We start from the raw sequence: 27849 nt of genomic DNA, 5'->3' as shown, positions 1-27849 counted from the left end.
TCACACACATGCACACCAATTATAATCCTTAAAAAAAAAAAAAAAAAAAAAAAAAAAAAAGTAAATAAATAAATAAATAAAAATTAAAAGGCTGCGGATGTACCTCAGTGTGAAGGACCTGGGTTCGATCCTCAGTACTGCCAAAAAAAATTTTTTTTTAATGGCCAAGCATATCACAAACCTACTAAGTCAGATCCCTGAAGGCATGGTAAGACCTGGGCATTGGTGTTTTTAAAGCTCCACAGAAATTCCAAGGTGGAGTCACAGCTGAGCAGCACCGCCATGGAGCTGTGAAGGCTTTCGGAATGCACTGAGCCACAGAGGCTGGTTTGTATGAACACTGCAAAACAGAAGCAGATGCTAATTTCAATAAATTGATGTGCTTGGGGAGCAAAAAAGGCTCAGGCACAGCCCTTTTAGGAGGTCAAAGCTACACTGTATTGACGGGCGTAGAGGCACGTGCCTGTAATCCCAGCACTCAGGAGGCTGAGGCAGGAAGATCACCCTGAGCTCGAGGCCAGCCTGGGTTATGTAAGTGAGTTCAAGGCCAGCTGAATTACATAGTGAGGCCCTGTCTTCTCCCGCGCAAAAAGCTACAATGTATTTTCTTGCCTGTTTGAAAGGCACCAAGGTTGGGGGTTCACCCAGCGGAGGCTGTGGCCTGTAACAAACATCCCAGCTCACACACTGGGACTACACGCTCTGTGCCCGGCACTTTGAAAGATTAGTTCCTGTAATCCTCACAACACCCGTTTAGTGGTATCACTGTGTCCATTCTACTCACATTCTCCTTATGGGGGATCTACTTACGTTCTGGTATTTTACTGTTTTGGGGGAACAGTGCCTTCCTATCTGCTGGCATGCCCCGTCTCTTAATAGGACCACCCCTGCCAGAGTCCAAAGGGAAGGCAGGAGCTACGGAGAAGTGGGGGAGAGCTGGGACCACCCCCAGAGGCCGTGTGTCCCTGGGGAGCTCATGAGCTCTGTGCTTCCTGTTTCCTCAGATGTGAAATGTGGACTCAGTTCTACCTCCGGGGCTCTGAGAGGGTGAGATGACGTAAAGTGGATATACAGTGCTTGTCCTGAGAGAGTCCTGGAAGGGCAACTGTGCTCCCTGTTCCCATCACCACTCCTATGATGAAGCAGGGATGGCCATGCAGACTCTTCTGCAACTTGGATGAAACTTACCCCCGTAGCATCCTCCTTCCCCGGGAGAGGCAGACAGCCCCTTCCCACGGGGGCTTGTGGCCAAGGTTCTGCATGGTTCTTGGGAGCTGAGATTCATGTGACTGCACCGACTTAATAGTACACGTCCACTTCTACCTTGTTGCTTCAGGAAAGGTCATTTGTTCTGCATTCCCCACCTTGAAATGACCGTCTTCCCGCAAGAGGCTGTGCGGCCCTTAGGGCGGTGGCCAAGGCGGGTGCTTGCTGCTGTCTGACCTGGGCCTCACACGGTGTCACACAGGTGTCTCCTGTGGTCAGCACAGTCCTCCCAGGGCATCTAGATGGAAACAGTTTCCAAAAGGACAATGAGTCCGGCCACAGGAACCAAAGGCCGGGCCGGCTGTGGTGTATGGAAGGACCCGGAGGCAGGTGCTTCACATGCGGATAACCCTCTCTGGGCTCCCCAGGGCACCGCCCCCTTAGAGGTTCCCCAGAACCCTGAATTACTGTCAGAAAGCCACACGGTGAGCGTGAGGTGAAAGCAGAGGGCACTGCGGGAGCTCGTGGGAACCTTCCCCGAGCAGCACAGAAACTGGAGGAGCCGTCCTTGCCCGAGAGACTGGCGATTAGAATCTGCACTTTCCCCTGGGGATATAGCTCAGGGGTGCAAGCGCCTGCCTGGCAAGCACAAGGTCCTGAGTTTGATTCCTGGTACCAAAAAGCATCTGCACATTCCCGCAGCATCTCTCTCCCTCCACGGACAGGACTGGGGCGAGGGAGCCTTGGTAGCCTTTCCTAGGCTGGTCAGTGCCCTCAGGATGCCAAGGCGTGTCCGGACACTCATGGCAGGGGGAAGTGGTGAGGTTACAGATCCCTGTTCACTTTGTCCCAGAAGATAATTATCTTCTAGTCACCCCGAACACACCTGGCAGGTTTTTACGAAGGCTGCACAGCACGAGCCTGCTTCTTCTCCCCTCTGCCTTCGCCAGGTGTGTTCCTTCCCCCGGCACTGACCTTCACTTGCAGTCCCACGGCTCCCTCTGCCCCAGCTTCCGTCCGCATCTCCGCCAGCACACCCAGCTCAGTGTCCGAACTCACTCACCGCCTCCACTCGCTACTGCCTCCCCAGACGTGGCCCCTTTGTCACTTAAGCCTCCCAAGCCCTGAGGCAGCCATTCCTTGGGTCTTCCTTACCTTCCCATTTCTTTACTTCCAATGCCTGATCAATTTAAGTCCTGTACAACTTTTCCATAACTATGTATATATAAACAATGCGTGTATACATGTACGTGTATATATAGCAGTGTATCAGACTGCCTGTTTATTGCAAGGGGTGGCATACTGTGATGTGTGCGAGCTGCAGTGGTGTGGAAAGGAACGGGTAAGTGGTGGCTCTGGCTCATGTGTTCTTCTGTTCACTCTTCACCCACACCTAGACGCTGGCCAGGGACAGAGCAGGGTCCGATCCATGAACAGCTGCAGTGGTTCCCTGGAAGAGAGGATCCGAGAGAAAGGAAGTGAAAACCTGTAGGCTGTGGGCCAAGTACAACCAGCCAAGCTTTACCAGAGGTAGTGGAAGGGTCACAAAGCAGCTTAGGGTCACACGAGTTGCCGGGACCTTAAATATTGCTGCCTTGGCTTCTTGAGGACAAGAGCTGTTTCTAGCTATTCTGTAGCTTGTGCTCTGCTCCTGAGTATGTTTTAGCCCCACCCCGCCTTCCACACTGCCCCAGCCCAGGTATGTCTTCTCAGGCTCAATGACAGCTTTCTGGGGACACCAGAGACCCTTCCCCACAGCCTGACCTACAGTGGAGGTCCAGATTTCTTGGCTGAGGCCCTCGACATGCCAAGCATCCTGTAAATGTTCCGCTGGAGATGGTCACAAATCAAGTCCCCCGGACTCCTACACCAGGGTGTACCATTCTGAGGAACACCTATAGGACTCGTATTCTGCAATGCCTTTGGTGACAGATATCCTTGCAGGTCTGACTGCCTTGGTTCTACCACGGACCCCATTCATTTTCTGTGCACCCCTAAAGATACCTACCTAGAATGCACCCCGTCTGTCCATGGCCTGCAAAACCTGTCACCTACAAAACAAACCCCAAGCTGCTTTACCCGGAAGCTATGGCCCCAAGGTAGCAGGCTGCCTCCACCTCCACCTTCATCGCCCACTTAAGCTTCACCTGTTTCCCTTAAGAACAAACTGCTTGGAATTGCTTGTCTGGCTTTGTTTAATCATCCGTGCTCTCATGGTTCAGCCTCCTTGGACTGCTCTGACCATTTGAGTTCTATGCATCCAGAAAGATTCCTGTCAAATATCACCGCCTTCCCAGAAAGCCTTTTCTGCCCCACTCTTCCTGCATGCCGGCTGGGTCAGTGTCCCTCTTGTGCGTGGTCCTGGCATGCTGGACATCGCTCTGTCCATGCCTGCTCCATGGTGCTAGCATCCAGCAGTGTGTGTAGGAGTTCACTGCCTCCACAAGGTGGAGGTCATTGCAGAGGGTCCCATCCTGCACCTTCACTTTTCAACTCCCACACCTAAGGCAGGTGCCCTTGAGCTCAGCGGCAAACTACAGCCCCCTCTGGGCAGCGCTTCTGCAAAGGCTTCATTCCCCGTGGTTTCCCTTCCCTCCAGTCACCTCTTCCAGACACCATATCCCACATTTGGGGTTCTTTGATATTCTAGCGCTCTCTCCTTAGTAAGTATGGGTGGTAAAATTACTTGTGTTTGGAGGCGTGATTAGGAATCAGGACTTTGGAGCTAGTCTGCCTACATCTGAGTCCTGACACCCTCCCAAAAGCTGTGTGATGACCTTGGGCCAGTTATTAATTTCCCTCTGCCTCTGTTCATCACCTATAAAACAGGGATAACGTCATGTGGTTGTTGCAAGGATGAAATGAGGGTGCACATGTTAACACCTGGAGTGCTCCTGGGCCCAACGTGAGAGCTACGTAGGGTTCACCTGTCTTCTCATAATTTTCAGAACACGGTCCCACACCCATAGGTCTCATTTTCCAATAGGACTTCATTTTGAACCTAACTTGAACTGTATCTGCAGAAACTGGGTCCAAATGAAGCCACACCCTGAGCTACTGAGTGGATGTGAACTTTTGGAGGACACTCTTCAGTCAGCAACAGTCATCAGACCAGAGAATCACCCAGGAACCAAGGACATTTCAGACATCTTGGGCCTGATATTACTGATGAAGGAAGATTAACAGGGTGAGAAGATGTCGTTCCACACGCCTCTTGTTACAGTTCCTCTTCCTTTGGGCCCATGCTCAAAATAGCTGCTGCCACTGACCAGGAAACTCTTCTGAGTCTGCTCAAGTCTCTTTGCTCATACATAGATTAAACCATTGACGGATCCTAACTTGGCATTCTATGGGGAGGTGAAAACTTCTCCAACATAGGAGGTAGGGCCTAGTTGGAAGAAGTAGGCCCCTCAATGCTATATTTTATTTCTGCTCTTTCCCATTTCTGGCCACCAAGAAGTGAATGAGAGTTTTACTCTACCACATGCTCCCCACCGTGATATTTTGCCTTCATCGTAGGTCCAGAAACAAGGCTGCCAAGTGACCATGGACTGATACCTCCAAAACCATGAACCGAAATAAATCTTTTCTCCTTTCAGCTGATTTGCTCAGGTATGTTGTCACAGCAACAGAAAGTAGACTTAAACAAGGTATCAGACATCACAGGATCAAAACATTGACAAAGCAGAGGAGAAGCTACATGAAACAATGCTGAAAAGGATTAAGAAACACTAAGTCCTGTATTTGTTCTTAATGCTATGGACCACAATAATGAATTTGCCTCTTTTCTCAGCTGTAAATTAGTCTGTAGGTTCTGTGAGGCTGGGGGGCTGAGGCTGTCACATTTACCAATGTCACTGCAATTCATCCTATAAGAGGCCCTTACTGAATCCACCTTCAGCGCAGGAATGCCCAGGTTTTATTGAATGCTGATCATGTGCTAGGCACAAAGTAAATGAAAACACTTCTTGGAAACAATATAGAACTGATTCAGAAATTGAGCGCCATAGAAATTTATTTATTTAAACCTCCACTAAGAATTTAAAACTGTGACAGGCACGCCTATGAAGGCAAAATTATATAGGAACCCTTGAGAACACCTTCACCGGGCACTCAGAGTCAGAGTCACTTCCTCGCACCCCTACTCCATCATTTTTAAGTCTGCAGTGTGGAGCAAGTTTCTTAGTTGCTCTGTGCCTCAGCTTCCTCATCTATAAAATGAGGATGATGTCAGTACCAATCCTCAGGCAGTGGGGGAATGAAATGACTCCATTTTTGTTAAGTGTTTAGAATAGTGTTCGGAAGAGGGTCTTGGCTGTGGGAGAGGACTGTATGCCGAGTGCAGGAACACAGTGGGGTTCAGTGATGGGCGCTGGCTGAACGAGTGAAGAGCTTCCAGGCTAGGAGCAGAGGTCAGGGAACTGAGGCTGATCCTGTTCTAGTTTAGTTTGTAGGGTGGGTGGGCACAGCAAAAGGAAGGAAATGGCCCTGATTGGACATTGCCGTGGGGCAGGCCAGGGCCCAGTCTTCCAGGTGGAAGGAAGTTCCCGGGAAGGCGGGGGCCACATCTGCCTGAGCAGGGTTCCCTGCTTTGCTGCCCTGAAGAATGGACCAGATCCCATGGGCTCCCCCGTAGGCCATTTCTCAGGAGTTATTCAGGGCTGCTCCTGGCCCTGGTGCCTCCCTATCACCAGTGACCCACAGGCGGGAGAAAAAACCCCTACCACGCATCACCCTGCACTGAGAATTCCCTTGAGGTGAGTGCAGTTATTCAGATGACTTCCCAGAGAGAAGACAGCAGCTTAGAGAGGCCCCATCTTGCCCAGGACCCTTCACCTAGAAGCTGCAGACTGGGAGGTGAATTCCAGTGGCCTTCTCTTCACCTCTGCATTGTGGCACCTCCCTCCCACGCTGCACAACTCTGAGTCTCAGCTCGCTTCTCTGTCGAGCTGAAAGGGGCAGTGGCTCCCCAGGCACCGGTCTGTGTGGAAATTAAAGGGCACAGCAGAGGCCAGGCCTGGCCCACAGTGAACATATCTTTGGTTCCCGCCGCAGCAGCCATGCCTCGCTCCAGGGGTGACAGTTGTCTCACGGGACTTTAGTCGGTCCCAAATCCTGCAGTACCCTACTCAAAATGCCCTGTGACCCCGAAAAGTTACCCCACTGGCGGGCCTGTTTTGGCCTTGGTAGCATGTTGCTGTAAAGTTTACTGGGCAGAATCATCGGCAGATTAAAGAACAGGGGAAGAACGGAGCCGGGCCAGCGCCTGCTTGTTCAGTTCACGCCTGAACAAGCCACAAGTGGGGAAGAGTTCTTTCCGACTCAGCTAAAATAGGAGAATTAGGAAGACTGTTTCACAGCAACTAAAAATGACAAACAGTTGAAGAATCTCGGGTCAGGTGGTCCAGGGAATCAACTGTGTTTATGTGAACCAGCTACCAGGGTGCGGCCCGTGTGCAAAACCACAGGTTCTCAGGGAATCAAGAGGTTCAAAACACTTCCGCTTTTAAAATTTTTCTCATATGTTAATGAGGAAAAAAGGTTAAATCTCGAAGCAGGGTTCCTTATATTGTGGTATCCCATAAGTGTTCCATCTAGCAAGGTTAACACACAAAACCGAGCCAGTAGAATTGTGCTGGTAACTCAGAGGGACCTGAGAAATAATTCATCAGACACCACAGCCAGTGTTGGTGAGGGAAGGGGGAAAAAACTTTTCCAAGGCCACTAAGGCACTCACCACAGGAAATGTCAGCAGCTAGAGTCTAAGTAGGTCTGTGTGACTGCGCACGCCCTCATGATCCAACCTCTGGAAGACGGAGGGGCACCTGCACGTCACTGTACCGGGCTGCAGTCCTGGAGTGGACCTGGAGTGGACCCTGGACTGCCCGAGGGAGGGAGCAGCCCAAGGGCCATGTATGGTACAGGACATGCTTGCGGCTGGGGCCACAATTATGTTCTTTTTTTGGAATTCTATTTATTTTTTTCATTTATTAGAAGATATAATAGTTGCTAAAAACATTACTGTAAAAATATTCCGTGATGGACTACTCGATCCTATGAGATTATCTTTTATTCCTTGTAGTAATCATGTTACTGGTGATATCTTATTATATACACACCTATGTATATGTATACATGTGTATTTTTTTTCTAACCTGGGGAACAATTTATGGCTAATGTGTTTTTTTTCCTTCATTGTGCAGACATGTTTCCTAACTTTTGTGAATTCAGGATCTCTCTGAAAATCTGATGAAAACCCTGGAGCTACACACACACACACACACACACACACACACACTCTCAACCTGCCCTAATCAGGGAATCTCCAAAATTCCAGACTGCAAGGCCATCCGTCCTAGGGAGGCTGTGGCGTCCAGGGTCTCCCTGCGCCCTGATTGCGTCCCGCCCTGCCTGGCACCTGGGACTCTGCCTCTGATGCAGGGACTTTGGCTGTGCCCCCGGCGGGGTGGCGGTGAGGGGCGTGGAGGACGCTGGGGGCGTGTCGGGGGCGAGGCACGCGGTCGAGGGGCGTGTCCAAGGCCGTGGCGCCGCTCACCTGCAGCGGACTGGGCGGGGTGGGGGCACATAGCTCCGCCCCCCCGCCCCGCCCGGCGGCGAAGTCCTAGTGCTGCAGCCCCCCGGCCAGCTCAGAGCCGAAGGCGGCGGGGCGTCGCAGATACGGGCCGCCGCTCCAGCATGAAGACACACTTCTGCATCCCCGTGTCCCAGCAGCGGCCCGACGCACTGGGGGGCCGCTACGTGGTGCGCCTGGGACCCGGGTCGGGCTGGACCGGGAGGAGACAGGTGACATGGGGCCCTGTCACACACACTGCTTACCCAGTCTTTGTGTCTGCAGCTGTACTCCGTGTACCTGGACGGGAGCCTCTTTTGCAGGGTGCGCTACAGCCAGCTGCACCGTTGGAATGAGCAGGTGAGGGGGCGGAGGCGGGGCCCAGCGGGTCCGCCCTGGCGCGGGTGCCCAAAGAGCTCCGGTTGTGTGACTCTTGCAGGACGCTGACTTTCCTGAGCCCTGGGTTCCTCACCGAAACTGGGCTGTAGTAAAGACTGATTGTGAACTGCATGACACACACACCTACAGGCGTGCGATGAGGGCACAGGTGTTTCTTCCAGCCCTTCCCACCAACCCATCGGGAGGGGCGCTGGGTCTGTCGTGGGCTTCGGTTCGGTGCCAGCTGCTCCCTCGGGGAGGGTTTCCCTTCAAAATAAGCAAATCGAGTCCAGGCTAAGGTGCAGCTTTGGGAATTTGTACATGGGTGTCTCCTCTCCTTTCTCTACAGAGTTCTGAGTTTACTGCCTTTAAAAAACGCATGTCTTTATTTTTTTGTTTTCAAATGGCTGCATTCGTAGGCTTCGAGTTCCTGGGAACCCCAGAAATAGATGATTTATCAAGTTAGGAGGCCATTTCTCACAGTGTCCCGTCCTGGGACAACTAGCAGGACACGGGATGGTGTGCTCTTTCAGACAGCCTCTGAGGTTCCGTGAATCTAATGCCAGATTTTGGCTGTCATCCGTTGGCAGACAACTGTTAGACTTTTCCACTGTTAAAAATGTCACCACCGTGAACCTTCTTGCTCTTGCATCGTAGTCCTTTGGAACATATCCATTTTGAAGGTATGATGAATGTATGTCTTTGGAGTTAACGAGGAAGATGGTTGTAATGTGATCACTAGCTGGTTTGCGTGATCACTAGCTTATTTTTGTATCGCTAGTGCCTGTGACCCAATGGGTCCTCAGGAATGATTGTCCAATGACTGAGTGAAAAAGGGTGTGGGCGCAGATTTCTGAAAGATGAGAAGCTTCTTTTGACCAAAACCCATGTGAGGAGTTGTGTGGGCTGAGGAGGCAGGGAGATCGGGAGAGAAAGGACCGGTGATTTAGACTTTGGGAGACATAGGTCAGATTGTCCTGTCCACCCTCATCTCTGTTCTGAGCTGTGAGGTGGGCGGGAGAAGGTAGCATCACAAGGTGCAAGGCAAGGCGCAGTGGGAGAGTGTGGGACAGCCTGACCGATGCTGGCTGCCTGGCTGCCTGGCTCGCCTCCGACCTTCAGTTTTCTCAGCAAGCAAGTAAATGATTGTGGGTGGCAACCTGCTAGGGTGCTTGGAACAAGCAGCTCAGTTTCTCTAAGCCTGGCACGTGGTACGTGCTTGGTAAATATCTGCTGATTCAGGGCTTCAAGAATTCCCAAGTCTGTCCCTCTGTAACCAACCGATTGAAGAAAATACTTCTTTCCAGGAAAAGTTGGAAGTGAAAATCAGTCGTAGCAGGTCCAGAAGCAGAGACATAAAGCGAGTAAACTTTTCTTCGCGATCCTCTTGTGTTTGGGAAGTCAGGAACAAGACATTCTCATTCTCTTCAGTGGGCTCTAACATCGAACTGCCACTGCTCACTGCCCTGGGTAGCAAACAAAATAGATACTAGTGAATAGGTTTGTGCAGACTTTTCAAAACCCTGAAGCAGAGATGGATTTGTTCGCTTTCCAACTTCTCTTCACCTTGTGCCTATCAGTTTTCTATTTTCTGCACAAACAGCTTCATTTTAAAGACACTATTAGATGTTAGGTGGCTATTGAATATTTATTCTTAATTTAAAACAGTTAACAATTAAGCAGTTCAGAGTGCCAAGCAGTTTACATGTAAATTACTTTGCATGTAATTTTTATAACAGCCCTAGGAGTTAGGATTATAATCAGCCCCATTAAGAAATGAAGAAACAGAGGCACAGTTTGCCCAGTGTTAAACTGATATAGCCAGGGTTTGACCTTCAGAACCTACTTTCACCCATTATATTATGTATTTTCTTTCTTTCTTTCTTTCTTTCTTTCTTTTTTTTTTTTTTTATCATTTTGAGACAGGGTCTCGCTATGCAGTTCAGGCTGGCCTTGAGGTCACTTTGTAGCCCTTGGTCTTGAACTTGCAACGACCCTCCTGCCTCAGCCTCCCAAGTGCTGGAGTTACAGGCATGCACCACCATACCCGGCCTACATTATGTGTTTTCTTACTCAACTGACAAAAATCCTACTGAGGATTAAAATAATTGAGTGTAATGATCAAGAAAAATTTAACTCACTTTCTCTATACTTTGGAATGGTATAATGTAATCCATTACATTCAGTGTGATGAATTTTAGTAAATATATACAATCACCACCACTATAATCAAGATAGAGGAAAATTCCCTCACTATAAAGTTCCCCTGTCCTTTTTGCCCTTGACCCTCCCCACCCGCCTCTGGCCCCTAAGCAACCATGACTCACTTTCTGTCATTAGAGTTATGGGCACAGAACTGTGACTTTCAGAAAAACAAACAACTTTCTAATGTAAGAATGTTCTATGCACTATTTGGTGCAGACTCAACTGGCATCCTGTATTTTGTCTGACCACCCTGGATCTGACTTTAAAAGATTGGGTGACTTTTCCCACTTCTCTCTCTGGTATTTATTCTTTCTGTTCCATGGGGAATTTGAAGTGGTTCCAAAATTCTTAATCTGACTCAATACAAAGCACCATAAAAAAGGAAACATCAGAAAGCAGCCCCCCTCCTTTGAAATGTAGTGTTTCCACTACATTTTCTTAAATATCTACACAGCTCCTGCTGTATGCTGTGTTAGTTACTTTTCTTATTGCTGAGGAAAAATACCCAACACCCAAAGTTAAAGAGGAAAGGTTTATTTAGCTCACAGTTTGTAGCGGTTTCAGTCGATAATCACCTGGCTCCAAGGCAGGGTGGCACATGGCAGACAGGAATCGAAGAGGAGAAACAGTTTGTGGCAGGCAGGAGATAGCAAAGTAACAAGGGAAGACCGCAGCTCTTTCCCCTTATATCTTACCCAGGCTACTCAGGGCGTATGCACTCACACCCTCCATCCTAGTGCCCTTGAGCCTAGTGGGGTTAGTGGGGACCCACACTCAGTGGTGTTGTCACTTGCGACCTTGGTCCCCGGTGAAGCTCGCTCGAGGGCTGGCAACAAGTCCTGCTGCTGCTGCTGCTGAGCGACACTTGTCCCCCTGCTGTGTGAACTGGCTGGCCTAGCTCCTTTCTGTACTTTTGGACACATAGAACCAGTTTGATCAATACCTCTGCCTTGGTGTGTACCCCTCTTCCTACTTGGATATAGAGAAATCTGGCCAAGGGTTGTGGACGAGTGTGTCTTGTAAAAGTGATATGGTCTCTGTGAACAGCGTGCTTGCCTCTTGCACTGCCAGCATCACGTGTGGCAATGGGGACAAGCCAGGGAAGATTGAGAGGCCACTGTAGCAGGAAGAGAGACTGTGCAAGCCCCTCACACTGCTTCCACACGCCTCCCTGCCAAGAGCTGACCCTGTCTGGATCCTCCCCTTTCCCTACTTAAAGCTACTCCTGTCAGGCTGGGCCATTCACTTCTCCTGCTTGGGAAGACTGTTCATTTTGTCCACCTATCAGGAACCCCACTTCTCTCAGGAAGTCCCCCTTAATTGCATGAAATGCCTTTCTCTGATTCTTGTGCCATTTTGTATTTAGATGCTACAGCCCAGTCTGCTTTGAGCTGTGGCCCTTTCTCTGGTGAGCCTGGACTTTGATTACAAGGAGGCCTGGAGAGGTGGGATGGATGAGTCAACATTAGAAATAAAGAGTGTAAGGGGCTGGGGATTTAGCTCAGCGGCAAAAGCTCCTGCCTGGCATGCGCAAGGTCGTGAGTTCGGTTCCCGGTACCGGAGAAAAACAAAACAAAACAAAGAAATAAAGAGTGTAGGAAGGACACAATGCATATTTTCAATTCTGCATGACCCGGGTTGTCACTACTCTGGGATAGGTATGGGGACTGTGAGTCCAGTAAGACAGGGAAAGGAGGTGACATTTCCAGCTGGTGTGTACAGGCCTGTTCATGTCAGAAGGCTGAACTGCATGAGGACATTGGTGGGGATTGTTCTGGGATTTAAAAAATACCTGAACATAGTCTTCCAGGAGAAAAAAAGTAAAATGCTTTATAATAAATAAATGAAATGATTTATAGTAAAGAAGCAGAAGAGTTTTGTTTTCCTTTTGCTTTTTAAAAATGTTTTATTGAGCTCAGCTCTAATACCAGGTGCTCCTCAGTGTGCTGGTGGTTTCAGTACTAAACTATGTGCTACCTGAGGCCCATGGCAAAGGTTCTGTGTTGGAAGAGTTGAACTTGGGGTTGATGATTGACTTTTGGCAAACTTCCCTGCTCAGTTTATAATATGTGTCTCTTTCCTGTAGTATTAGAGAAGGGAGGCAAAAGGTTCCTTAAGCCAGTTAGGAGCCTTTTTGCTTGTGATGAGTATCACAGCCTTAATCATTGCTGACTTTTCCCCAGCTCCTGGCCTCAGGGTCAGGGCTCCTGGAGATGTCCTCCTGTGGGTAGATGACACAGGCAGCCCTGCTGTCTCAAGCCTGCTGTGCTGAAAACTAATTTGGGAGCATCTGTGACATTTATGAACCCATGCCAAGGAAGACAATTGCCTTTTAAAGATCACTTAATCAGTTAATCAAGGAATAATTGCATGCAAAGAAGACAAATTTTTGCTTCTGTTGAATGGAATTAGCAGAGATGGAATACATAAATCCCCAGGTTGTTTGAGCAGCCCTGTCTGGGTTGGAGCTACATCTGGAGTGCCTTTTGACGGTGTCTGGTATGGCAGGAACATTTCCTCGAGCTTGAAAGAAGCACAGTTGTTGCTATAATATTTTATATTAGGGCAGAGGCGAGGTTAAAAAGGCCTACAGGAGTCAGGCAAGTAATTCGAATGAGAGGAGGGTCAGGTGAGAGGCTGTGGGCATGGGAAAAGTCAGAACATCTGTTTTTTCTTTTTTTTTTTTTAAGTAAACTGTATTTTTTTCAGGCGACAGTTTTGGTTTATAGAGAAGATAGTACAGAGAGTTCCCATGGGCTGTCTACCCAGTTTCCTGTATTATTAATGTTTTCATTAGTGTGGAATATTTGCTATAATGAGTGAATCAGTGTTGATGCACTATTATGAACTGCAGGGCATGATTTGTTGAGATTCGGTAGCCTTTGCCTAATTTCCTGTTTCTGTTTCAGGAGCCAAGTCAGGACCCCATATTACATTTAGTCATTATTCTCCTTAGACTCCTTTGACTCTGAGCCTGTCTCAGACTTTCCTACTCTTGGTGATATGTCCCTTCATTGGAATCTTACATCTTACCGCATGATGAGAGTGGAGGTGTGGGTTACAGAAGGGAAGACTTCAAAAGTAAAACGCCATTCTAATCACACCTTATCAAGGGTGACTGCTTCTGCATGGCTTATCAGGGCTGCTTGCCTGTGGCTCCGCTGAGCAGGTGTTCACCAGGTTTCTCCACTGTAAGGTGCCCCTGTTCCTTCTCTTTCCGTAGTGAATTCTGCGCAAGGAAGTCACTTAAAGAGCCCCCACACTGAGACAGCAGGGATTCATGCTTCCCATCCTGAGGAATGAGTGTCTGCATAAATAATTTGGAACTCTTCTGTGCAGAGTGGTCTCTTCCCTCCTATTCAGATATTCAATAATTTATACCTGTATGGGTGATGGGTATTTATACTTTGGGTTATTTGTCACTATTACTTTATTTTGCTGATCAGAGTGTCCTAGGCCTGAGGAAGCTCTTACAGTTTGCTCCTATGTCTCTGACATTCCCATTACTGATCTTTCCTTTCTTTTCTTACAGTTTGCTCCTATGTCTCTGACATTCCCATTGTTGATCTTTCCTTTCCTTTCCTTTCCTTTCCTTTCCTTCCTTTACCTTCCCTTCCCTTTCCTTCCCTTCCCTTCCCTTCCTTTCCCTTCTCTTCCTTTTCTTCCTCCTCCTTCTCCTCTTCTTCCTCCTCTTCCTTTTCCTTCTTCTTCTTCTTCTTCTTCTTCTTCTTCTTCTTCTTCTGCTTCTGCTTCTTCTTCCTCCTCCTCCTCCTCCTTCACCTGTGACTGTCCCCCTCCTCCTTCTTCTCCTTCTTCTCCTTCTTCTCCTTCTCTTCCTCCTCTTCCTCCTCCTTCTTCTTTTTAGTGCTTTCTTACTTTCTGATGGTACAAGATTCTGTGGGCTCATCTTGTGCATTTCCTATTTCAATCCTAGAATCACCCATTTCTCCATGGATCCCTAGTTGCTTTTATTGGAGAATGGCATGAGAAACCAGGATCAGATGCTAGATGTGTGCATTGGGATGTGTGCATTGGTGTTATGAATGAAGATGCTATAACATTCACAGGCAGGTTTTGTGTAGACAGAGTTTTCAGATCAGCGGGGTAAATACTTAGAAATGTGATTGCTGGATTCTAGGCCCTCTTCCCTGCAAATCAAGGACATAGAGGTGTTACAGGCGTAAGTATGGCCTTAGAGCATGTATATAGGCTTGTTCTATATGAATCCATTTTTGTCTACAGTAATGCAAATGTGCGTTCATACTAATGCATCCAACTTTGGTGCCTTACCTCGTGGAGGCTCTGGCCTCCTCTTACCTATAAACTCCCACAACCTCAAAAAGAAACTTGACTCCCACCATCTGCCATTCATTCACTCATTTGATTCTATATGCACTCCTAGCGGTAGTAGAATTGTTAAACCAAATTCCCACGGGAAACCACTTTATCATCTCGGCTGCAGTGCTGATGTACCGTTAGATGCTAGGCCATTCGTTTCACAGACTCCACTCAGTTCCAGTTACTGAAGCTGGCACAGTTCCTCCCTCATCCCTTTCAGTGAGATTGTTTTATACATTTATAACATATGTAGATTGCTTTGTCACATGTTGTATTCCATTCTGGGTTACTCCCAACTTCCTAAGTGATTATTAAAAGTATTTGCATGTTAACCTTGTTGTAAAGTTCAATGGGTTTTGACAAATGCATAGTGTCCACAATTATAGCATCATGTATAATAGCTATGTTGCCCTAAGAAAATTTTATCTGCTTCATCTGTTCAGTATCCTCTTACCCCAAGTCCTTGGTGACTATTGATCTTTTTACTTTCTATATTAATTGCCTTTTCCAGAATGTCGTATAACTAAAACCATATAGTACACAGCTTTTCTAGACTGCCTTCTTTCACTTAGCAATATATATTTAAGGTTCATCTAGGTCTTTTTGTGGCTTGATAATTTATTCTTTTTTATTACTGAATAATATTCTCTAATATGGGTACATCACATTTTGTTTATCTGTTCATCTACTGAAGGACATCTTTGTTCCTTTCAGTTTTGGAGGGTTATGAATAAAGATGCTATAACATTCACAGGCAGGTTTTTGTGTTTTTAAGTCAGCTGGGTAAAGACTTAGAAAAGTGATTTCTGGATTATATAGTAAGAATATGTTTGAATTTGTAAGAAATTGCAACACTGTTTTCTAAAGTGGCTGTAATATTTTACATTTTTTCTGGGACATAAGTTGTACGTGTTTAAAAGCACAAAAATAAATGCTAACACAATAAATGCTAAAATCTTCTAAAAAATCAAATGACAACTAAACAAAATGTGTCAGGGAGCTAGATTTTGAAGGTAGACAGACATTTAATAACTTTTCTAGATGTTAGACAAACACTGTTCAGCAGAACTTTCTATGCTGATGGCTCAATAGCCATTAGCCATGTTTCAAGTGACTACTGAGCAATAGAAAAGTGGCTAGTACAATTGAGAAACTGAATTTTAAAAGTTTACTTTAAGTAATTTATGTTTTAAATTTACTCACAGGTAGTTAGTGCCCACCATATTGGATTACCATTCTAGGCTGTCAGAATGATTTTGGTTTTTACTTGAGTGAGACAGAAAGTCACAGAGGATTTGGAGCAGGATGGTACAGTGATCTGATTTAGTGTTTGATGAAGTGTCACTGTAGGTGCTATGTTAAGAAAAGACTGAAGAAGGGAAGGGAAGAAGCAGGGGCACCTTTGGAGAGCTAGGGCAGTATCTCCTGCACAGATGACCAAGGCTGGGACCTGCAAGATGACACTGTGGTGGAGAGAAGGGGTCAGGTTCTTAATGTATTTTGAGGTCAGGGTCTATGTGAAGTAAATTTACCAGAAATGCACTATAAATGTGACAAAGGAAATTAAAAACTAAACTTAAATTCTTGTCTGTCTGCAGCTTCATTTCACAGTGGTCTGCTTTTCTTTTATTTAACCCACAGACTATGGTAATACTAAGATTTCAGCCCTCCTGCTCCAGGGGTACCATGTTAATGCTTGACTGGGTTTCTGACCCATTTCTTTTCCCTTGCTTTTTTCTTTGTGTGTGTGTGAGACAAGGTCTTGCTATTTAGGTAAGCCTGGCCTTGAACTCTATGTAGCCCAGCCTGGCTTTGAATTCATGACAGTCCTCTTGCCTCAGCCTCCCTAGCACTGGGATTGCAGGTGTGCATAACCACACCTAGCTTCTTTTGCTGTAAAGAGCTTGATGTTGTTTCACTTTCAAGCTGCCACTGCAAGAATAGGGCTGAAATTGAGAAAACACATTTTTGGATCTTACCTTAAATAATTTTTATGTACCTTCCATAACATTTATTACCACCATGCTTTGGGTGCTGGGTGGGTTGGTGAGAAGGAAGTGTTTCCCTTGGGATTACATGCCAGTCTTACAGGAATTCCAGAACCAGCATTGTCCAATGGAAATACCATATAAGCCACATATATAATTTAAAATTCTTTGGTAGCCACATTAAAAGGGTTAAAAAGAAATAGGTGGAATTCAAGGATAGCTGGGATAATTGTACTGCTGATGTCTTATTGAAAGGAACAGTTAATGGTTAATTGTTTTTTCTTGAGCAATTTTGCATGCTTATATCTGGTAATCTGAACAATTAATTTGAAGACAACAATATGCAATATAACAACCATTCTCAAATTCCTACCATCTTGTTTAGAGAAGCTCTGTATCACTTCTAATTTTTTTATTACTTTTTATTCTCTTTAATTGTTTGGTCAATCTTCCATTCTTACATCTGGTAATCTGAGCAACTTCACTGAAGATAACAATATGTGATATAACAACCATTGTTAATCCCAATCATTTTGTTTTGAAATCCTGTGTCATTTTTATTGTTTTTGTCCATTATTTTGTTACTGTTTTTTATTCTCTTTAAAATAAAAAAAAATAGGTAGAATTAATGTTAATACTATATTTAATGTAATATATCCAAAGTATTGCCATTTCAATGTTTAATCACTATAAAAGTTATCAGAGATATTTTGCATTCTTTTCTTTGAACTACATCTTTGAAATCAGGACTATATTTTGCAGCACGTCACAATGCGGACTAGCCGGGTTTTGAGTGTTGGTAGTGACAGAGGAGTGATGGTTACGGAATTAGGTAACACAGTGATAAATATGTGTCAAGTTCAGATTTGGTGAAGGTGGGGCTCTGACTATAATTGTTGATATCACAGATATTGTTAAGGAACAAATTAAGGAAACGTGGTGTGAGCTGTACGTAGTCTGGTAAACAAATGAAAAATCAAAACATATTCCAACTCGACCAAAATCAGGCTGGAGTCATCAGTCTGTGACACGTCTCACAGCGTATTTAGAGCATACACTGAGATGAATTCCTCCTTAAAAACATCAAGTTATCCTCTTTTCCTTTTTTTGGCCACCATGAAGGGTTTGAAATAGAGTACTAAGATTTGCTGTAAGAGGAGGCTTTCGTATCTTAGCCTCAGGTTAGAGCCTTGCTTGCCTTACCTGTGTTTTCTGCATCTTCCAGCTCAGGCGGGTCTTTGGAAACTGCCTGCCACCCTTTCCACCGAAGTATTACCTGGCGATGACCACATCTATGGCTGACAAGAGGAGGGACCAGTTGGAACAATATTTGCAAGATGGTATGTATTTGGATTATTTTTTACAGATTTATTGAAATAGAACTTATACATCACAAAATTCATCCATCAAAGGTTCATAATCCAGTGGTTTTTAAAGATACCTGTCTAAAAGTCCAACTGTCATTCATGGTAAAAATGTTACAGAAAATCGGAATAGATGGTCTTTATCTCAATCTGATAAAAGTCATCTATGGCAAACCAACAACCATCATTCTAAATGGATAAAAACTGAAAGCTTTTATTCTAAAATCAGGAAAAAGACAGGGATGTCCATTGTCACCACTCCTATTCAACATAGTTCTGGAAACACTAGATGAGCAATTAGACAAGAGAGAGAAATAAAAGGAATAAGGATAGGAAAGAAAGAAGTTAAATTATCATTATTCATAGATGACATGATACTCTACATAGAAGACCCCAAAAACTCCACTAAAAGGCTTATGGATTTAATAACCAAATTCAGTAGCATAGCTGGATACAAAGTCAGTACTCAAAAATCAACAGCATTCCTGTACACAAACAACAAACTCAGAGAGAAATTAAGGAAACCACACTCATCATGATAGCATCCAAAAAAAAGAAATACTTAGGAATTAATCTAACAAAGGAAGTAAAAGATCTGTACATTGAAAATTACAGTACTCTGAAAAAAGAGATTGAAGAGGATATCAGAAAATGGAAAGATATCTCTTGCTCATGGATAGGAAGAATTAACATAGTGAAAATGGTCATACTCCCAAAATTGTTAATGCAATTCCTATCAAAATACCATTAACATACCTCACAGAACTAGAGAAAACAATTCTAAAATTCATTTGGAACAGGAAGAGACCTAAAATATCAAAGGCAATCCTGGGCCACAAAGGCAAGACAGGAAGCATCACAATCCCTGACTTGAAATTATACTACAAAGCTACTGTGATAAAATCAGCATGGTACTGGCAAAAAACAGGACCACTGGAACAGATCAGAAGATGCAAGCACCACTACAAACACACTCAGCCACCTTGTCTTTGACAAAAGGGCCAAACATGTTCACTGGAAGAAAAATATCCTCTTTAATAAATGGTGCTGGAAAAACTGGCTCTCTACATGCTGAAGACTAAAATCAGACCCATGTCTATCACCATGCACTAAACTAAAGTCAAAGTGGATCAAAGATCTAAATATTAAAACAGAAATACTAAATCTACTGGAAGAGAAAGTAGGTAGAAATCTTGAAGGGATAGGTGTAGGTAGAAAGTTCATGAACAAAATCCAGACTGCATGGGAAATACTTCAAAGAATCAATAACTGGGATCTCATCTTATTAAAAAGATGCACAGCAAAAGGAATCACCAACAGAGTGAAAAGACAATCCACAGAACAGTCTGTTTATACAATAGAGTACTACTCAACCATAAAGAAGAATAAACTTGAGACTTTTATAGGTAAATGGATGCACCTTGAGGCCATACTTATAAGTGAAATAAACCAAACTCACATTGTATTATCTCCCTAGTGTGAGAAACTGAAAGAGTAAATAAGGTCTAAGATGATATTGTGAAATGGGAAGAAATTGTTCAAAAGGTAAAAGGTACTAGGATGGGTGAAAGGGGAAAGGACAATAGAGAAAAGGGATAAAAAGAGCAAGTTAGTTATACTATTAGTGTCTCTTAGTTCATTAAAAAGGAAGGTTTATACTAATATCATTTGGAGAAATTTTTATGTCCATATCTTGCACCCTGAGCACTGCTTTAAAGATAACACATGTAATGTATTAACTATTGTTATTCTCCTATTATTTTGTATTTTGTGTTACCTTTTTCCCATAAAATAAAAAGATACCTGTTTAATCATGCACCCATCATAATTAGCTTTATTTTATTTTATTTTATTTTATTTTATTTTATTTGAGATAGGTCTCATTCTGTAGTCCAGGCTGGCCTTGAACTTGCTATGTACCCCAGGCTGGTCTCAAACTCACAGCAATCCTCCTGCCCCAGCATCCCAAATGTTGGGATTGCAGGCATGCACCACCACACCTAGTTATTCGTAATTAGCTTTAGAATATTGTTGTCACCCAAGAAGGAGCCTCATGCCCAGTACCAGTCTCTCCCTGTGCTCCCTACAACTGGCCCTGGTCTCCATTCCTCTAATCTGTCTCTGTAGATTTGCTTGTTCTAGACATTTCATATGTGTGGAGTCATCTGTATTGGGTTTAAAACATGCTATATGTTTACATGCACTCTCTGGGTTAAGACAGAACGGAGACAGGAGCTGAGCCACGTATGGGAAAGCTCTCTGGAGACAGCAGATCTGTTTGTCAGCAGCAGCGGTGACACCCCACTTCCGTCCTTACAGAGCCGTGCTGAGCACCACAGGACTGCAGTGACACTGAGGCTGCTCTCCCCCACTGCCGAGGCCTGCAAATGCTTCGCATAGCAGGGTGGGAGGCAGTAAATTTGGAATTAAAATATTTAAAGCTTTTAAAACTAGAAATTCTTCTGTGCACATAATTGTTTGAAAATACAAACTATGCAAAAGAATATACAATGAAAAATAAGTCTCCCTCTCCGCCCAAATGCCCAGCTCTCTAGACGTGAGCACTATTCCTAGTGTCTTGTGTATTTCCCAAAAGTTAGCTATTTGTGAATGTCCTACTATGGGGATTGTTGTTTTTTTTTTTTTTAAATAGGGTCTCACTGTTTAGTTGGGCTGGCCTTGAACTCATTATGTAGCCCAGGCTGGCCTCAAACTCATAGCAATAGTTCTGCTTCAGTGTCCTGAGTGCTGGGATTAGAGGGATGTGCTACCATGCCCAGTTTATGGAGATTTATTTTTAATTCAACACAAATTGAAGTTAAATTTATACACTTTTCTGTACCTGATTTTAAACTTTTTATTCTGAAAGTCTGATTTACAGAAAAAGTTAAAAAATAGTACGAAGAATTTCTGTATATTCTTTGCCCAGGTTTCCCATTCTTAACATTTTCCTTTTGTTTTGTTCTTCGCCCGTGTATGTGTGTATGATATGAATGTGTATATGTGTCTTTTAAAGTGCTTGAGTGTGGTGTTCGTTTTTTTATTATGTGTTATGACTACTATTATTATTTGTTATTTTCAAATACTTCTGCATGTCTTTCCTAAGATCAAGCATACTTCTATATACCCATAGTATAGTTATCAAAATTAGGAAATCAACATCTGTATAATAATGTGTAGAGACCTCATTTATTTATTTATCATTAACTATTGGTACATTTCAGTTATACACAGTGATCACATTCGTCATGCAGAATTTATACCGGTATGTGGTAAATCTTGATCTTCTTTTATTCTTCTTTCCTTCTTCTCCCTTCAACCTTTCTTTCTCTCCTTATTTACAAAACTTTATTTCCAATTTTTCTTCTATTCTTTTTTTCCCTTTTCCCTTTCTTCTTTCCCTCCTCCCTAGAGACCTTATTTTAACTTCACCAAATATCACACTAATGTCCTTCATAACTAAAGTAAAAAGCTTATTCTTTTGTATGATAACTTTCTTCTCTTAAAATGTGCATCTGAGAGGTCATTCTACATCAGCAATTGTAGATTTCCCTTATTGCTTTTCATGACTGGACATTTTTCTTAGACCCAGTCAAGTTTGTAGAAGCCATTGATTTCCTATTCTTTTTTTTGTAATGGAACCTAAATCTCCTTTTAGATCTGTTGGACGAGCCCTTTCAAACTCAAAATGTGAGCTTTTTTCAATCTCTATTCTCTTTTAGTTTATTTTCTTGTGTCTTAGCAAAATACACCCTTATACCTGGCCCTTTTGCAAATAATCACGGTGCTTAAGGGATCACTGTCCCGGCCTGGTGGTTATCAGTGTCATCAGGGTGTCTGGTGTATCCTCTTTGACGAGTCAGTGGGGAGACAGTGCTACTTCATGCCATGACTAAGAGCTTGGGCTCCAGAGTCAGACCTGGCTGTGTGAGGTTGGGCGAGATACTTACGTCCACCAAGTCTCCGTATCATTATCCGCGAAATACCGGTAATAGTTCCCTCAGGTTTACTATGAAAATTAAATGAGCTAAAATATACAAAGTGCTTGGCCCAGTACCTGGTACTTGGTAGTCACATAGCAAGTACTAGTTGGTTGAATGCTTCTGTCAATAGCTTTGCCATCCCTAAGAATCCATGCTAAGGAACATAAAGTTATGTGGCACATCTAGTCCAGAAAATAAGGCAAGCACTCTCCCACCCCCAACTCTCCCCTGAAGCTACCACCCAGAAGAGAGGAAATGATTTTCACAAAAGTCTGTCATTTTTATTTATTTGTTTTGTTTTGTTTTGTTGAGACAAAGTCTTGCTATGAAGTTCAGGCTGGCCTTGAACTCAAAGGAATCCTCCTGCTTCAGATCCTGAGGGCTGGGATTACGGCCTGGCAAAAGTCTGCATGCACCACCATGCCTGGCAAAAGTCTCTCTTGTTACCAGAACTCCCTCTTTTAGTTTATTTGGGAAAGTTGGCCTTGTTTAGAAAGGCATACCCTATAATCAAGTCAGACAGTGCTAGTTTTGAATGCTGGTAGAGATTATCTGATGAAATCAGTAAAACAACAATGAAAGGAAAAGAAGTTTAAGAGCAGTTTGGTGAGGATGCCAAGTGCAGGGTCCAGGCAGATTAGGACGGGAGATAAGCCAGGAGGGAGAAGGCGGAGCCATGGGGTCCCCTTTCTCAGGAGGGTGCCTGCCGGACTGCTGTGACCACAGCACCTGGCCCCTGCTGTCTGGAGTTCTGACGGGAGGGGAGCAGTACTTTTGTGAGAATGTTACTATGTTTTGCAATGCTGGAAATTGAACCCCGGGCCTCAGGGATGTTAGGCAATGGCTGTACCACTGACCTATGTCCTCAGCTGTTTTCTATTTTTTAATTTTGAGACAAGGTCTCCCTAAATTGCCCAGGTTGGCCTCAAACTTGCAGTCTTCCTGCCCAGCCTTTCAAGTAGCTGGAATTACAGGCATGTGCCATCACACCTGGCTAAATGAAGCACTTTGAATCTCTCTGTCTGCCTTGTCACTTTTGAGGTATTCTCTCAAGAGCTCTCATCAGTCAAAGAGAAAGAGGTGTTCTCAACGGGTGTTTGTGGTTGGTTTTAAATTTTTCAAATGACCATGTGTCTCACTAAACAATCTGGACCCAACCCTTAAGATCTTCTTGTTTCTTCATATTAACTGCAGGTTCATCCCAGTAGGGCAGTAAGACAGGTTTTGGGCAGTAAGACAGGTATTGAGCAGTATAGGTGTGTATGAATGAGGCAAGACTCCTGGAACACTGTCACCTTGAATTGTCATGATGGGGGGTCATGTTGGGTCAACATTCGTTAAAGACAAGCAAGCTTTGCAAATTTTCCTTTGAGAGGTCACAAGCTCTGTCTTCCCCAGGGAAGCCAAGGAGCCCTGGCAGGTGTGGAGGTCCCCCTGGATCACAAAGCAGTAAAAAACAAGGCTCAGCCTGGCCTGTGCTGACCCTGCTCGCTGTCTATGTTTTTCAGTAACTGCAGACCCAAACGTGTTACGAAGTGATGTCTTCGTCGAGTTTGTAAAGCTGGCACAGCTGGTAAGCTTGCTCTTCTTTCCTGAGGCCATTACTGCTCTGTGGAACATGGATCCTTGTTGATGTGAACATGCACAGGTGTGCTTTAGCCTTCAGCCCAACAGAGCCTGCACTCTGGGAAAAGAGATTCATTTAGAATAGATTTAAGGATGGCTTCCATTTTGGAAGGTTAGTCTCTTGATGAAAAATGAAATGTGGCATTTGACTGTTGGTTCATTTTTTTAAAAAGCCAAGACTTTTTCTTTTTTTTTTTTTTTCCAGTACTGGGGATTGAACTCACAAGCTTGTGCTTGCCGGGCAGGTGCTGTGCCACTGAGCTAAATCCCCAGCCTCCAAAAAGCAGAGACTTTTTCTGTAGCCTAAGTATTGTCCATCTCGAAACTGGCCCCTAAGAAGACAGCCTTAGAATGTAGAGAAAGAGAAGGCGTTCCTGGAATCATTAAGGGATCTCCTCCTGATCTGAGAGCCCAGCTCTGCAGCTGAGACTTCCAAGGGTGCCGTGGTGTCAACAACAGGACAGCGGGCCTCAGGGGCTATCACAGTACTTGTACATTCTCTCCTCCTAACTTTACTGTAAATGAAGAAAATTCAGCCAGGACATGAGCAACTCCCTTTCCTTGGGCAGCCTAAAGAACCACTGGCCACTTGGCCTCTAGGCTGAAACTTGGCTAAGTCGATTTATTTAGCACATCTATCATTGCAGTTGTACATACGGAAATATTTTATGCCTGCATATCTGAGCTTAACTAGGCAGAAAAGCTCTGGAGGGATTGAAGGTGTATAATAATGTGCTACTGAATTGGACTGCTAGGGGAGGGAGGAGCAAGGCCTTGAAAGAGCAAATTTCATCCAGATAGGAGTCCCAGTGGGTTGATAGGTTTGTGATTTCTCAACCTGGGAAATGGCTCTAGAGCCTTCCATCGTATAGTGGTGTTTAGTTTTACACCCTCGTGAGGGCCTAAATATACACATATTTTCTTTTTCTTGTTGAAGTGAGGAAGGTGGTAAAATTCAAACAGCACCAAAGTATGTATAATAGAAAGTGACTTTGCCTGCCCCATAGTTCCCCTTCTGAAGACAATTGTTATTTATGACTCAATGCATGTGCTCTTTCTACACATTTCCATACCTTCATACGCCCATCCATTTTACGAATAAGCGCATACTGGGCATACTTTGTGTCAGTTAGGGTTCTCTAGAGGAACAGAAGCAATAGAAAATATAGGTATAATTATGCAAGGGGATTTATCGGGTAGGCTCCCAAGCTCAGAGGTGGGAGAATATACCTCAGCTGGCGGGCACTGATGCTCTGAAAGTGCTAGTAGCCGTTCAGTTTAAGAAGATGAAAGCCTCAAAACAAACAGGACCAAGGGTGCAGCACCAGTTCGAGGTGAAAGGCCTGGAAGCTCACCGGAGAGTGGCCGTGGGAGTCGTTTAGAAGGGCTGAAGAAAACTGAGACCTAGAGGATGACGTCCATAGACAACAGCAGCAAAGGGCGTGCCCACTCAGGAAGAGGAGAGCTCTTCAAGACAGGCTCACTTCTCCATCTTTACTGTTTTATTCCATCATCCGGGCTATAGGCCTACGTGTCAGTCATCCACAGATACACCCAGAACTACACTTTCCTAATCGGCTAGGTATTTCTTAATCCATCCAAGTCAACATAGCGTGATTAATGATCACATTCTTGCACCTTGCTTTTTTAAAACTTAGCCTTGTAGATGATTACATATCTATACCTATAAGGATAAGTTTGGCTGTAGTTCTTTAGGGCCTACATTACCGATTTTGCTTTCAATGATTTTCAAAAATCATTCATGAACTGTGAGTGTTGTGGAGCTTTGTTTTGTCTGTCTTCTTTTTCTGATAATTTGAATGTTTTTACCTTAATATTTTGCCTTTATGGCTTTATACAAAAGCCTTCTGCTCTCAGCTGTGTTTTGCAGTATCTGTTCTCCCTTCTTCTGATGATGTTTTCATTTTTGTGATGCTTTTACTTTTCCATTTTCAGCTCTTTGTCTCTGAGCTGTTTCTCCAGAGTGGCATATTTTTATCAATACATCCATCAGTTTCATCAGCTTAGTGGTGTAACTTTTCAGGTACATATCTTTTTTTTTTTTTTTTTGCCTATAATCAGTCATTGTTCTTCCCTCCTATCTTGCAGTATTTTTGTGCAGGTCCCTTGAGGTCCTCTGCAGGCCACTGTTGCCCTGACAAAGGGCCACTCCTCATGTGCCAGCTGGGTGCTGATGCCCACTGTTGGGAAGGGGCTCAGATTTTGTCCTTGGTGTCTGTCTGTTGTCTTTCTGCATTTTGCTGCTGGTTTGTGAGACTGTTCTCACGAATATTCTTCTTTCAGGCCAGAGCAGTCTGTCTAACCACTCCTTATATCATGATGTAGCATTTTAAATCCTTTCATTGGCTCACATCAGCAGCCCTGGAGGTGGCTTAGTGGTCAGGGGTTCAGGCTTAGGAGTGGGATGGCCTAGGTTCAAATCTTGGCCTCCCTACTTTCAAGTTATATGCCATAGGACAACTTGTTGAATCTTTTGTATCTCTGTGTCTCCATCTGTGAAATGGGGAGAAGAGTTTCTTTCACTCAGGGTTGCTTTGAGGATTACATGAAACACACCCTTCAAGAATCACTTAAATATCACCCAGCACTTTAACCATTAGAGAGCAGTGAGTGCTGTGACTAACACCAGTTCTTTTTCCTAACCATGCTGAGCAATCACTTTTAGCAAAGGTGGGGCGTCTGCACGTATTACTGCTCAAGCCCTCCCCTCCCAACTCCCTGGCCAGTTGTGATTCCGCTGTGTGCCACAGCCCCTCTAAACACCCAGTGGTTCTGGCCCAGGACTATTTTCAAATTCCCTTAAAGATGGTTTCCCTTCTGTTTCCTCTTTGCCTCCAAAAGGAGACTGGGACAGAGGTGCTTTGCTCCTAAAGATGTCTAGAAAGGAAGTTCATATTACGTTTGAAAACAGAATGAGATTTAAGAGCTCAGGAAATATAAGGGCATCTCCACCTCTCAACCTCCCGCAAGGATATAGGGAGATCTCAGAAACCCCTCTGAGGAAAGCTTCTATCAAAGAGACCAAAGCTTCAGCTGAAAAGAAAAAGGAATTTTGCCCCAAAAGAGACTTCTACTCTGTGTTGTGTCCCCTGCTTTATGTTATTTCTCCTGGCTTGTTGAGGGAAGTGATATTATTCCAGGTTGAGCAACTTGCCTACAGATGTGCTTCTTTTTTTTTTTTTTTTCAGATGTGCTTCTAACAAGCGGAAGGTCTGGGGTCCCGAACCCGGAGCCCCTGTCCCATTCATGTTATGAGATGTTCTGAGGGGAGGTAGCTCCACACCCTAAGCCTTTATGGCCCCCCTTGTGTTTTGGATCCAGACCCCCCTTTTCTTGACTCAATATATTCTGAATTTTTGTCCTGCAATTGTTTTAGAGATAATAGGACTTTTGAAATGGTAAAACTAATGTCTTTAGTCTCACTACTGTTTTATGTTCCTGGTTTATAAACCAGGCTATTATTGGAGGCTCACTGTGAAGCTACATGTCTGAGGAAAAGGGGGCAGGGAAGGCACTTGGAGAAGCTTGTGTCAGAGGCAACTCACATAAGAGGCTTTGCCCATGGGGCTGTGTTTAGGGCTCTGTGAAGTGACTGGTTCCCCACTTCCTCTTACTGTTCCCCACTTCCCTTGCAGAGAAATGATTAGGGCACATCGTTGGGTGTGAGGAGTATCTCAAGGTTGGAATACACACATTGGCTAAGAAGCCTCAAGATTTTGTGGTTAAGAAGCCTCAGGATTCAGGCTGGTGTGATCAGAACAGACCTCCAGCACAGCACGTGGAGCTCCTCGTGAAATTCAGAGATTTCTCGGGTTGTTAGATTCAATTTGCAGAGTTAACACACGTTTTAAAGTATGGCAAGGATATCCTTGATAATTGAGGATTTCGAGATGTCTTAAAGCTAAATGCATTCTTCACAGTTTCTAGTGTGACCTGTGCTTTTTCAATCCTGATCCACCCTCAGTCAAGGCAGTGGCTTATTTAATGTTTTGTGTTTTATATGATCTATCTTCCTTTGTTGAATTTTCCTCTGTTTTATTGCTTTTACATTTTATTAATTATGGAAGTAACCCATGAGAACCTTCTAGTAAAATTCAAATATATCACAAATAGAGCCAATTTTGTTTTTGATCATCAATCCAAATCTATTTCATCTATTTCTATCTCAT

The 27849-nt window shown here is 44.4% G+C and overlaps 1 protein-coding gene across 3 annotated transcripts in view; it reads left to right on the top strand.

The window, feature by feature from the left end:
* The first annotated feature begins 7817 nt into the window (after positions 1-7817).
* Snx31 (sorting nexin 31) overlaps positions 7818-27849 on the top strand; it is a 56169-nt gene continuing 36137 nt past the window's right edge. For 2 of the 3 annotated variants that reach the window (XM_013512838.1, XM_005381870.2), the window contains exons 1-4: positions 7818-7968; positions 8063-8137; positions 17912-18026; positions 23542-23606. In XM_013512838.1, the coding sequence (XP_013368292.1) occupies positions 7903-7968; positions 8063-8137; positions 17912-18026; positions 23542-23606 (321 nt within the window). In that variant the 5' untranslated portion in view covers positions 7818-7902. Of the gene's footprint in view, positions 7969-8062; positions 8138-13269; positions 13442-17911; positions 18027-23541; positions 23607-27849 lie in introns of those variants that run through there. The other variant, XM_013512837.1, reaches the window with a different exon arrangement.

The sequence above is a fragment of the Chinchilla lanigera genome, unplaced genomic scaffold (genome assembly GCF_000276665.1).
Source record: "Chinchilla lanigera isolate Chin_1 unplaced genomic scaffold, ChiLan1.0 scaffold00016, whole genome shotgun sequence".
Lineage (NCBI taxonomy): Eukaryota > Metazoa > Chordata > Mammalia > Rodentia > Chinchillidae > Chinchilla > Chinchilla lanigera.
The sequence above is the reverse complement of the archived record's forward strand: the minus strand, read 5'-3'. Positions and strand labels throughout refer to the sequence as shown.